Source organism: Balaenoptera acutorostrata, chromosome 7 (assembly GCF_949987535.1).
Source record: "Balaenoptera acutorostrata chromosome 7, mBalAcu1.1, whole genome shotgun sequence".
Lineage (NCBI taxonomy): Eukaryota > Metazoa > Chordata > Mammalia > Artiodactyla > Balaenopteridae > Balaenoptera > Balaenoptera acutorostrata.
The window spans coordinates 115557806-115570958 of record NC_080070.1 but is presented as its reverse complement, the minus strand read 5'-3'; the positions used below and the strand labels follow the sequence as shown (position 1 = coordinate 115570958).

The window sequence follows — 13153 nt, the reverse complement described above, 5'->3', positions numbered from 1 at the left end:
CCGCGAGGGGAGCTTTGCGGCACTCGCCACGCCTGCCCAGAAGAGCCTCGGCATCTGGCACCATATGCACCACCCCAGACCCGGGAGCAGGGGGAGCCCCAGGACACCAGGACAGCCAGCGCTGGGGCGGCAGGACCATGTGCGCTGTGCCCGGCAGGGGACCCGGCCCTCTAATCCGACGGCCCTGGAGTGACATCAGCCGGCCGCGGGCCAGGACGTCCAGTTCCCGGCCTGACATCTGAGTCCAGGGGCTCAGCGCCCTGGCCTGGGACCAGGGTTTGCAGCTCGTGAGGCCGCCGCTGCAGCCACGACTGGCTTGTCCCTCCTCCCCGGCTCCCAGCCCCCCCAGCCCTGCAGCCCCGCCTCCGGCCAGCTGCTTGGACAGACATCTGCCACGGTCACAGTGGGGGAGCCCATGGGAACGGGCCAGGCCACACCAGCGGCCACGTGACCGACCGGCCACCAGCTCCACGTCCCCCAGAGCACGAATACTCCTCTCTCGCTCTTGTCTCGCACCCTCTCCGTGCATTAACTCGTCCACTCAGAATCCCATCGCTTTACAATAAACGTTGTTTCCATCTCTACTTCACAGATGGGGACGCAGCTCAGAATTGAGGCACGCGGCCTCAAGGGTGGCCCGGGCTGCACCACGGCCGCCTGTGTCGGAGGCCTGCCCAGCCCACTCCATCAGCCTTCACTCACACCGGGGGAGAGAGGGTCCACTCCCACACCCCGTGAGCGTGGTCCACAGGCAGACCCAGGTGAGGAGAGGCGAGAGACCGCTGGCGTTCCACAGACGGGCAGCGAGCCAGGTCCCAGTGGCACAAGCCACAGCTCGGCCACGAGACACCCAGACCCTTCCGATGACTCCTGCCACCCGGCCCTCCCCTTCCCGGGGCAGCAGCTCCGCCTGCAGCGGTGGCACTGGCCCTCCTGCCCCGAGGACAGAGGAGGGGTGGGTCACAAGCCAGGACCCCTGCCCGAGGAAAGGCTTTCTGGCCACAGAAAACCTCCTGGGCCTGCTGAGTTCCCAGGGCCTCAGCTTAAAGAAGCTGCTTATTCACGGCTCACCTTTGAATTCTCTGAATTCTGGTCTCTTGGAGAAAACCTCAGTGCTCCAGTGAGGGCGGAGGTGAGGTGGCCCGGCAAACACACGAAGCACACACTCTTCTTGGGAGAAATCCAGTTTTTTCATATTGATTTGCTTAATCACTTTAATTTGCTCAATTATATTCAGGAATTCCAAAAAGGCAAAAAAAGATGCTGGAAGACCGACTCCAAGGACAGAAAATTCTCCTGCCATCACACACGCGACCCTCTGAGAGTCTGAAGAGCTGATTCTCCTCCACCGGGGGCAACACAGCCTTTGTAATCTGACATCACTGTTACAGTTTTCTTACCAATAGTGTGTCGGTACAGCTAAGCTTAGCTTTTGTCCAATTAGCCCGAATTCTGAGTTTATGGGGTTCAAGCTAAGGTGGTTTGTGTCACTGTAAACACGAGAAGAGTTTGGCAAACTATCTTGCAATAAGTTTAACGATGTTAATATTATATTAATATATTTTATTACTATATAATTATATTACATTTTATATACTACATTACGATATGAAGTTAATATTATGAAGGAGAGACCAAAGAGGCAGTCTACTGAAGTCCCCAGATATTGAGAACATTTTCCAAAAGAAAATTGTAATCAGATACTCACAGATGGGACCCACTTCTAAGAGGTTGTCAAAGGAGCAGCAGGACGTGGTCCCCAGCGTGGCCACCACCTGGAGAGCAGGAAGCAGAGGTCCTTTCAGCCCTGCATCGTAGTCACTGCCGTACCCTCCACACACACACAGCTACCACCCCTACCCAGATGGGGCCCAGAGCCTGAATCCACACGCTGGCTGAACGTGTGCTGGATGGAGAGGTGAGTCTGTGGATATGTATTTAATTTTTGCATGGAAGCATCACAACAGGTTGAGAGAAACAGAGCTGGTAACAGAAAACTAGGCTGTGAGATTACAAAGGGCACTGGCACAGATTTCCCGGGATGCCGAGGGACGGGAATGAAGGCCTGGACCATGTGAACAGCATTCCCTGTGTTCTGCTTTATTGATAGAAGTGTATATATTGACTGTAAGGATATCCTTCCTTCCATGAAGTAGGGAGTCTGGATTTTCTTAGCTGAGTGTGTGTGTGTGTGTGTGTGTGTGTGTGTGTGTGCAGAGCAAGCACACAGAATGAGGCACACGTCATCGGCCTGTCTGGGGCTACTCCAGACCTCGTGGGATGCTTCTTCTGCATCAGCCTCCGGGTCAGCTCAGACTTTGACCAACAGCATCACTCACTGGCTTTCATCTGCTGCCCTTCTCTCTGAATGATACTGTTCCCAAAGATTAACTTCAACCCTCAGAAGATGAAGCTTTGCTCTCCTAAGGAAATTCACGATCCTGAAAATAATTCTTAAAGGGTGTCCCGAGAAAGCTTTGAGGACAGTTGGTCACCCAGCTGGGAGATGTGGCTGGGAATTCTCTGCCCTCTCACTTCTGCTCCCTGAGCGCCCTGCAGCTCTGTGATCACACCTGCGCACCCGACTTGTAAATTCCCACTCACGAAGCTGTCTCTCCCTCCTGACCCATGAAACTCTTGAAACCAGGGTCTACGTCTTATTTCTTTGTGTTGCTAGGAACTCACACTTTGCTGGCACAGAATAGGTGCTGAAACATTTGCTGCATGCAAACGCTCTCCAAATGATCAAAAAGCATCTTATGTTTCCAAAACCAAAGAGCCTAATTGATTTACAATGGCGGGTACAGTCTGGATAATGAAATTATTCTTTCAATGTGATAAGGCTGTGAAATTTCATTCAATCTGTGTGGCCTTTATGGAGCCCCCAGCAATGCTCTGTGCCCTGAGAAGAGAGACACAGGGGTCGGAAACACGCAAGCTAGGAAACCCGAGAACCCAGTGGGAGGCCTCTCTGGTGCATTTTGTCTGCAACCACCTGCGTGTGACCTGAAAACCAAATGTGTCTTGCAGAGAGAGTCAAAGTGCTCTGGTCAGGGAGGCATGGGTTCTGCTCTGTGATGGCTCAGCTGACACAGTCACCTGGGCAACAGAGAGTGTTGCTTTGCTTTTCAGGTGTGGCGAGGACAACAGGTTGGGAGGATATTGCCACTAAAAAGATAGCTCGTTATACCCATGGGGAGAGGGGATGCCATGCCATGCAGAGTCACACAGGGAAGCAACAGGGTCAGTCAGGAGGCAGAGGGAAGGGAAAAGGTGGGCGGGAACTATGGGTTCCCTGCAGAAAGGAACAGGTGAGGCAGAGCAGGCAGGCTTAGGATTGACAAGTGTGACTTATTTCAGATTATTTCAGCAGGCTGTGAGGCACAGGGACTGCCCTGGTTGTCTGGTCCTTGGCTCTGGGGGGATCAGGGAAGGAGAAGTGTGGCCTGGAGTGTGAGAGACTCATAAAGGGGAGGTGGCCAGGGTTTGTGGGCTCCGAGTGGCTGGTTTGCTTAGGAAAGGCTCACTTGCCTTTCAGCTCTCCAGGAACTGTCTAGACCTCCAGGGTCAGCAAGGTCCTTAAGACATCCAGGCATCAGCAACACAGAAAATAAAAAGGCAAGATGAATACACAGATACTGAAGCTGAGCATTTGGGGCAAAAAGGCCGGGGATGGAGGCCCAGCTCTGCATCACATTGGCACCTGCTGGGTTTTTGTTTTCTCACTTACAACACAAATGCACTAGACCAGGACCTGCCCAGACCCTAAGGTCTGCGGGTGTAGACCTTCCTGCCTCAACGTTTCCTGTGGCTTCTCAGCCCCTTTCCTCCCTGCCTCTGTGCCCATCCCCTCCCTGGTCCAAATGCCAAGCATTCTCCACGTCTGCTTCATCTTGACAGGATAAATGACTTAGTGGGAATCCAAGTCAGTGAGCCATTTTTCTCTGGTGTTTGCAAAATATAACTGAATACTAAAATGCTTTGTCTAAGGGGCCTAGTTTGGTAGGTAGAGCATGGAACTCTTAAAATGCTTTGTCTATGTCATAAACCATGTAGCTTCAAAAAACCAAAGGATGATTAAACCTTCTTAATACCACTTGTAATTTATTTTCTCAATTTTAAGAGTCTCTTAGGAATGACGTTTCTGTAGTTTCGCAATTCCTTCAGTTTCATCTCATTTTCCTCAGCTAAATTCTAATGGAAATAAATGCCATACCTTCTGTTTTTAAAATTACACCTAAACATTAAAAATTATGAAATTGTTGTTAAAATTATTTTCTATTAATGTGTACACAGGAGTGTGTCTAGAACGATTCCACCAAATATTAGTACTGCTTGTCTCTTATGATGAGATTTGGTTAATATAAACCCTATATTCTTAGCTTGTTATGTAGTTATTGACGTTTTTGTTCTGAGCGTGGAGCATTTCGTAAAAACAACAAGAAAACGCTGCGCAGTCCTAGGAATGGCCTCAGGAGAGAACACGTCTCAGCCAGGCCTGGGAGATTTGCAGAGATTATATTCGGTCATCACGACCCTCCTGAGCTGGATGCCTTCAGGGACCCCCTACTTTACAGTTGGTTTAAGTGAGTCTCCTGTGGCGGGGTCGGGGGGTGGCCCAGGGACATGCAGGCAGGAGCAGACCACAAGGTGAGCCCAGGTGTGTGAACTCTGGTCCTGCTGCCTAGAGAACGCAGCACGCTGGACCGTGCCCGAGGCCCTTCCAAGCGACCCCAGCCCTTTGCGGCTCCCCGGGGCGGCACGTGGGCGGCACGGGATCCAGGCTCTCGGGAGGCTGTTCCAGGCTGGCAGGGTGTGGGGGGGGGCCTGCGTGCTTGGTGTTCTAGTGGCTGTGAGTCAGCTTCTCCTCATCCTCAGACACCGCTTTAAAGCCCAGCACCTGCTCCGCTCCGGGCTCTGATTACCCCAGCTCAGCTCAGTGGTGCTAACCTGATTTCAGGCGCTCTGCGGGGCCTAATCACATTTGTGCAGGGGGAGATGGGCGGGGCCTGGGTGGGCGCCCCATCTCCGAGAGCCCGGGGCGGTCCTGCTATTCCCTTCCTCCTCCTCTGCCATCCTCACCGTGGGCCCGATCTGCTCTAATACAAGCCCCGCAGGCTCCGCCCTTTCCCTCGGGTCTGACCTTATCAAGTCAGGAAGGCAAACCATCGAGATGAGAAAGGGAAATTTATTACAAGCCACAGCGAGTTTGTGGAGGGACAGTCATTCTGACTTCCCAGTTCAAATCTGCCCAACGTACCCCTGCTCTGAGCGGCAAGTCTTGACTTTGAAGGGGCTGCAGCCTCTTCGCGAAATCATGAAGGAGGTGGGCAGGGCTTGTGGGCTCCGAGTGGCTGGTTTGCTTAGGAAAGCCTCCCTTGCCTTTCAGACCTCCGGAAACTGGCTAGACCTCCAGGGTCAGCAAGCTCCCTAAGACATCGAGGCATCAGGGTCTGCAACTCAGGATCGGGCACAGAGTTACGCATGTGCAGAACGATAACCACCAGGCGTTCGTTTCCATGGGAATAAGCAAGCAACACGTCAAAGCTCAAGCCACCCTCCTGCCCGATCCGGGGTTGGGGGGGCTTCTCTCTGCAACTTCACAGGCCCTTGACTGCCCCTTTAAGATAACAACCAGCTGCATCTCCTCCTGTATCCTATGATCTTTCCCATCTCTGTGCCTTACAATACTGTTTTCTTTCACAAGACAGGCACGTGCCCGCACGTCCTCCAGGACAGTGGGCTTACGTGTTACCTCTTAGCAAAGGCTTCACTGACGCCCCCTACTAAACTCATCGTACCCTCTACCCCTTGTCCACATGCACAACCCTCATCAAATGGCACAAAGATCAGGGATACATCTGTCTCCCTCCAGGAACATTTCAGGAGGAAAGGGACCACGCCTCTCCACAGATGCCCAGGGCTGGTACAGGAAGTGCTCTAAGGAAACAGGCACGTTACGCAGGTCAGACTATGGGTTCTGATGAGCTGCGAAACCCTCTGCTCTGAATCACAGGACTTCGAACACAGCTCACACTGCACCTTGGTGCAAACGACTGTTCCCTTAATGTCTCCACTTTAGCAAATAAGATCCTTGAGGCGCCCCCCCTTAATCTCAGCACCCACAGGCCCAGTAAGTCGAGGGTGTTCATTTGTCAAACAAGTGAATGACTTAGTGAATTAACATGGAATTGTTGCCTATTCCATCACGAGAAGCTTTGAAATGCAATCAGTGGAAATATCTGGCACCTGCTCCTAAGGCCATGAACTTGTCCCCTTTTGCTTGAGAGCCCACCATGAGGATCGTAAAATGTAGTCGATGGAAGTGTAGATGCCTCTTAAAGGACACACACAAAATGTTCCAACAGAGGTCTTGGCCACCCTGAAGAGCTTACAAATGATGCTTATTTCAAAGTCCTCGTAAACACAAAGGCACAGAGTAGCAGCCAAAGTGAAACATGGCACTACCTCTGAAGTCCCACCACAAGATTATGAGAGTGTGGACAAGAATGTCACCTGTCACATCAGTAAACAAAGGATGTTGTGGCCATCAAACCATCAGCACTGCAGCCTCCCCCAGCTGTGCACTCTGAAGGAATTCAGGATGGAGGAAAGCCTGGATAGTTAAGGTGCGTATCAAAGGAATGGTTTCAATAAGCCCAGACTCTTGCATCTTCCCATACATAGAAAAGTGCTAAATTCAAAACCAGATGTTTAAAGTACAGTCTATACAATCTCTTCTAGAAAAATAGAAGAGGAAGGAACCACTTCTCCAGTATGAAGCCAGTATTACCCTAACATCAAAACCAGAACAAGACTATAAAAAAGGAAAACTACAAACCAATATTACTCATGAACAGAGAAGCAAAAATCCTAAAGATATTAGTAACTAGAATACAGCAATATATAAAAGGAATTACATGCTATGAACAAGTGAGATTTATTCCAAGAATGCAAGGCTGGTTTAATATTTGACATTCAATGTAACCCACCTTGCTAACAGACTAAAGAAGAAAACCACATGACCATGTCAATCAATGTAGAAAAATCATCTGACAAAATTCAACACTAATTCATGATAAAAATTTTCAGAACTCTAGGAATAGAGAAAAACTTTCTTAACCTGGCAATGAACACCTACAAAAACCTAAAGATAACATCTTACTTAATGGTGAAAAACTAAATACATTTCACGTAACATTGGGAACAAGGTAAGAATGCCCACTCTCATCACTGCTGTACAAATAGTACTGGAAATTCTATCCAGTGCAAAAAGGCAAGAAGAAGAAATAAAAGGCATACAGGTCAGAAAGGAAGAAGTAAAACTGTACCTATTTGCATATAGCATGATTATCTAGATAGAAAACCCCCAAGAAATCCATTAAAAAAAAACCCTCCTAGTTTAGCAGGCTTACAGGATAAAAGATCAACATACAAAAATTAATTCTATTTCTACAAGCTACAATAAACACATGGACATCAAAATTAAACATTCAGTACCATTTACAGTTGTTCAAAAATAATAATTCTGTAGGTATAAATCTAGCAAAACATGTACAGTCTTATATGATGAAAGAAATTAAAGAAGATTTAAATAAATGGAGAGACATATCATGTTCATGGCTTGAAAGACAACATAATAAAGATTTTAATTACCATATAGGGCAAAGGTAAAGTCTCAAGAGAAATTTTAAAAATATTTTTAACTCAATGAAAATACAACTTATCAAAATGTGTGGAATGCAGTGAAAATAATGCTTAGAGGGAAATTTATAGCATTAAAGGCATACATATACTAGAGAAGAAAGGACATTTTAAATCTATAATGTAAGCTTCCACCTTAGGAAACTAGAAAACAAAGAGCAAATTACATCCAAAGGAACTAAAAGAAAAGAAATAATAAGAATTAGAGTAGACATCAATGAAATTAGGAACAGGAAATCAATAGAGAGAATCAACGAAACCAAATGCTGGTACTTTGAAAAGATCGATAAAATTGATAAACATCTAACTAGGTTAACTAAGAAAAAAGAGAGGACACAAATTACTAATATTAGAAATAAAAGAAGGACCATCACTACTGATCCCATGGATGGTAAAAGGATAGTAAAAGAATATTATGAGTAACTTTATGCCCACAAATTTGGAAACCTGAATGAAATGGATCAATTCCTTGAAAGACATAATCTACAAAAACTCACATAAAGAAAAATAGATCCTCCCAATAGGCCTATACCATGGCTTGAACATTTCTGTGCCCCCCTCACCTCCGCAAAACCCTTGAAACCAGAGTTGTTTGTATTAGGAGGCTGGGCCTTTGGCGGGTGCTTAGCTCATGAGGGTGGGGCCCTTGAGAACAGGATTGGTGCTTCTGTTAGAGACACCACACAGAGCTCCCTTGCCCCTTCTTCCATATAAGGACATGGCAAGAAGTCAGCCGTCTGCACCCAGGAGAGGGTCCTCACCAGAGCCCACCCTGGCACCCTGATCTCAGACTTCCTTCCTCCAGAACTGTGGGAAATAAATTTCTGTTGTTCATAAGGCACCTAGTCTGTGGTATTTTATTATAGCAGCCTGCACAGACTAAGATGGCCTATATCTATCTATTAAAGAAAGAAAGTCAGTAAATTAATAGCCTTCCATAACAGAAAGCAGCAGGCCCAGTTTTGTTCACTGGTAAAATCTACCAAATATTTAAGAAAGGAATTAAACTAGATATAGAAAACAAACTAGGGCTTCCCCGGTGGTGCAGTGGTTAAGAATCCGCCTGCCAATGCAGGGGACACGGGTTCGATCCCTGGTCCAGGAAGATCCCACATGCCGCGGAGCAACCAAGCCCGTGCACCACAGCTACTGAGCCTGCGCTCTAGAGCCCGCGAGCCACAACTACTGAGCCCACATGCCACAACTACCGAGGCCCACGCGCCTAGAGCCCGTGCTCTGCAACAAGAGAAGCCACCGCAACGAGAAGCCCGTGGCACCGCAACAAAGAGTAGTCCCCACTAGCGGCAACTAGAGAAAGCCCGCGTGCAGCAACGAAGATCCAATGCAGCCAAAAATAAATAAATCAATTAATTAAAAACAAAAAAAAAGAAAACAAACTAGTGGTTACCAGCAGGGAGAGGGAAGCGGGGAGGGGCAGGATAGGGGTAGGGGATTAAGAGGTGAAAACTACTATGTATAAAATAGATAAGCAACAAGGATGTATTGTACACAGGGAATTATACCCATTATATGGTAATAGATTTTAATGGAATATAACCCGTAAAAATGCTGAATCACTATGTTGTACAACTGAAACTAAGATAATACTGTAAATCAGCTATATTTCAGTTAAAAAAAAAGAAATTAAACAAATTCTCTACAATCTCTTCCAGAAAATTGAAGAAAAGGGAATGTTCCCTAACTCATTCTGTGAGGCCAGCCTTACCCTAGTTCCAAAATCAGATAAAGACATTACAAGAAAGAACTGTAGACAAATATCTCATGGATATAGATGTGAAAATTCTCAACAAAATATTAGCAAATTGAATTCAATAATATATAAAAAATAACAACCAGGTGGGATTTGTTCCAGGTATGCATAACTGATTCAGCATTGAAAATCAATTAATATAACCTGTCATATCAAAAGGCTAATCAAGAAAAAAAATCACACAATCATATCAATAGATACAGAAAAAGTATTTAACAAAATCCAGCATCCATTTATAATAAAAAATTCTTAGCGAATTTAGGATTAGAGTGGAATTTCCTCAACTTGATAAAGAACATCTATTAAAAACCTGACAGCATACTTAACAGTGAGAAACTACAGGATTTCCTGATAAGATCAGAAACAAGGCAAGGATACTTGCTTTCACCACTCCTATTCAACACGATGCTGGGAATTCTAGCTATTACAGTAAGACAAGAAAAGGGACTAAAAGATATACAGATTGGGAGGGAAAAATGAAACTACCTTGGGTTGAAGATGACATGATTGTCTATACAGATATCCTCCCCCCTCCCCCCAAAAAAACCCAAAATCAAAATCAAACCCAAAACCTCCTGAAACTAATAAACAATTATAAGAAGATACAGAATAAAAGATAATATACAAAAGTCAGTTGCTTTCTTATATTCCAGCAATGAAAAATTTGCGTTTGAAATTAAAAACACAATACCATGTACATTAACACCAAACTAGAGATAGGTAGAGAGAGAGAGAGAAATGCTTAGGTAAAAATCTAACAAAATATGTGTAAGATCTATATGAGGAAAACTATAAAATTCTGAGGAAAGAAGTAAAAAAAAAATCTAAATAAATGGACAAATATTCCATGTACATGGATAGGAAGATTCAGTATTGTCAAGATTTTGGTACTTCCTAACTTGATCTATAAATTTCCATTCAAAATTCCAGGCAATCATGTTATGGCTATTGACAAACCAAGTCTAAAGTTTATAAAGAGAAGCAAAAGACGCAGAATATCCAACACAATATATATGTATATTTTTTTGCCGCGCGGCTTGCGGGATCTTAGTTCCCCAACCAGGGGTTGAACCGGGCCCTGGGCCCTGGCAGTGAAAGTGCTGAGTTCTAACCACTGGACCACCAGGGAATTCCCTATCCAACGCAACACTGAGGGAGAAGAACAAAGTCAGAGAACTGACACTACCCAACTTCAAGTCTTACTATAAAGCTACCGCAATTCAAGGCAGTGTAAAATTGGGGCAAGAATAGACAAACAGATCAATGGAACAGAATAAAGAGCCCAGAAATACAAATATATACAAACACACAAATATGGTCACCTGATCTTTGACAAAGGAGCAAAGGCAGTTTAATGGGGAGAGGATAGTCTTTTCAACAAATGGTGCTAGAACAACTGGACATCCACATGCAAAAGAAAAAATGGATCTGGACACAGACATTACACCTTTTACAGAAACCAGAGCAAAATGGATCAGAAACCTAAATGTAAAATGTAAAACTATAAAACTCCTAGAAGATAACATTGGAGAAGATGTAGAACATCTTGGGTTTTGTGATGAGTTTTTAGGTACCAATGACATATTCCATGAAAAAAAAAATTGATGAGATGGACTTCATTAAAAATGAAAACTTATTCTTTGTGATAGATACTTCAGAGAATGGAAAGACAGGTCACTGACTTGGAAAAAACATTTGCAAATCATACCTCTTGGTATGATACCTCACTGGTATCCAAAATATATAAAGAAATCTTAAAACTCAACAGTCTGAATCTTGTTGATGTCTCTACAATTATTTGTTTATGCTCCTGATTCCTCTGGGAATTCCTCGAATCAGGATCAAATTGTGTATAAAATCATACCCTCTGTGCCTCTCCCAGCCTACATGTTAGATATTCAATAAATGGCGCTAAATTTGAATTGATCAAAACAATTTTTTGGATAAAAAAGCTTGTCTCAAAGATTAACTCTTAAAAAGTAGTGGAAGTTATTATTACATGGCCCCTAGAGTCTGTTGAACCTAGACTGCTCTACAACTAGGAAATACCCAGATACTGGCAGGTGTGCCTCAGAGCATGGAATCCTGGGTACACAGGAGAATCTGGAAGTTGCTGTGAAGCATCTCCAATGCCTGGTCCCATCCCCAGGGAGGCTGGAGTGGGGTCTGGGCATCAGCATTCTTTATAGCTCCCCGGATGACCCCAAAGTGCAGCCAGATGACCTCACGGGGCTAGTGCCACAATCACAGCCTTTCAGCTGCCATCACACCTGACGTCCCAGTCCAGTCACCGGCTGATACCATGACCACACCAGGCATGACAGCTCCCAGCCTCCAGTTGTAACAGCAACTGTTTCTTCCCCACTTGGAAAAGCCCACCCGTGCACAAGAAAACTAGCTGCTATTTGGCTAGTTAGATATTTTAATTATATCCTATTTATTTGTATTTTAATGAGTCACCGCTTACTTGCAACACACCTCTCGCAAATGACGCCTCTTAGTATCTACTGAGGACACCAATCTAGGTGGAAAGTGTGTTTTATTTTTAATTCGGCTCACTCGGATGTCCGCCATGCATCTACCACGTCAAGGGGCCACCCTATGGTGTCATTTTTAACAGGAAGCAGAAGCAAGACTTCTCGGCTTAGCAGCATTCTCCAGGCTGGGCTCTCTGGTGTTACTCGTTTTTGAGATTCACACAAGTGGAAGGAAAAATAAATGGAGTTTTGCTCCAGCCACCCTCAAGGAGACGCGGGCTGACCTGAGTACCACCTGGCCTGTGACCACCGCGGCAGCCTGGAAAGTGGCCCTGCCACCGCGGGCCCACCCCTGCAGGGCCCAGACACCCCCGTGCAGCCACGCGAACTTACGAAGAATGGAATCAGGCCGGCGGCCTTGTCTCTCTCCAGGGCCTCCTGCAGGGCGGAAGCTCGCATGGCAAACTTGCCATCGGAAGGGATCGCTTTTAATTTCACTCCACCAATCAAGCCGGCTCTTTCCACGGAAGAATGTGCCTGCAAGAGAGCGCAGGGGTAGAGTCTGCAGTAGTTCACAGCCCTCCTGCCCCCCGCCTTCCGGCCTGGAGCTGCTTCAGGTCCTGAGGAATCCGCTTCCCAGTTTAATGACTCAGACTCTGAGAGCGAGAAGTGCTCGGCAGTACCGGGGGCGTTTGCATCCATTGGTTTGAATTCCAGTGAAGCGGTGAATGCCCATTTCAAAGCATAGTTGCGATAATGACACGTAATGATGTGTCCTTAATAAGGGCACTTAATAAGCTCCGGTTCCTACTCTTTTCCTCTGAGGCTCTAAAATCGTCTGTGAAACGTACGACAATTCTCGGAAGTAGTTCTCCTCGTGGTTTGTGTCCTCTTTAACCTCAGGTGAGGAGTGAGGTGGCCAGGTTATTAATTTACAACCAGCACCTTGACCCCGTGCTCCCGGGGGCTAAGGCTCTCCTGAAGTGTAGATTCCATTCGGGAGGAGGTGACAGGCGGCGACCGTCTCAGAAGCCACATCCTTGCTTGCTCCCTCGCTGCCCATTCTGCTTCCCTAACTCCTACAGGATTCCCCGGAGAGCGCCGCTCAATAAACAGTGAACCCCTAAAGCCCCGCATCAGGCCCTGCTCCCGGGGAACCTGCCTGAGAGCTGCAGAAGAATTGCATCCTAGAGCCCATGGC

At 46.3% G+C, this 13153-nt stretch overlaps 1 protein-coding gene across 2 annotated transcripts in view; it reads right to left on the bottom strand.

Moving 5' to 3' along the window:
* DDC (dopa decarboxylase) overlaps nucleotides 1–13153 on the bottom strand; it is an 82485-nt gene that overhangs the window by 30465 nt on the left and 38867 nt on the right. For both annotated transcript variants that reach the window (XM_007178347.2, XM_007178348.3), the window contains exons 6-7: nucleotides 12346–12489; nucleotides 1709–1775 (exon numbers count right to left, since the gene is read on the bottom strand). In XM_007178347.2, the coding sequence (XP_007178409.1) occupies nucleotides 1709–1775; nucleotides 12346–12489 (211 nt within the window). The remainder of the gene's footprint in view (nucleotides 1–1708; nucleotides 1776–12345; nucleotides 12490–13153) is intronic.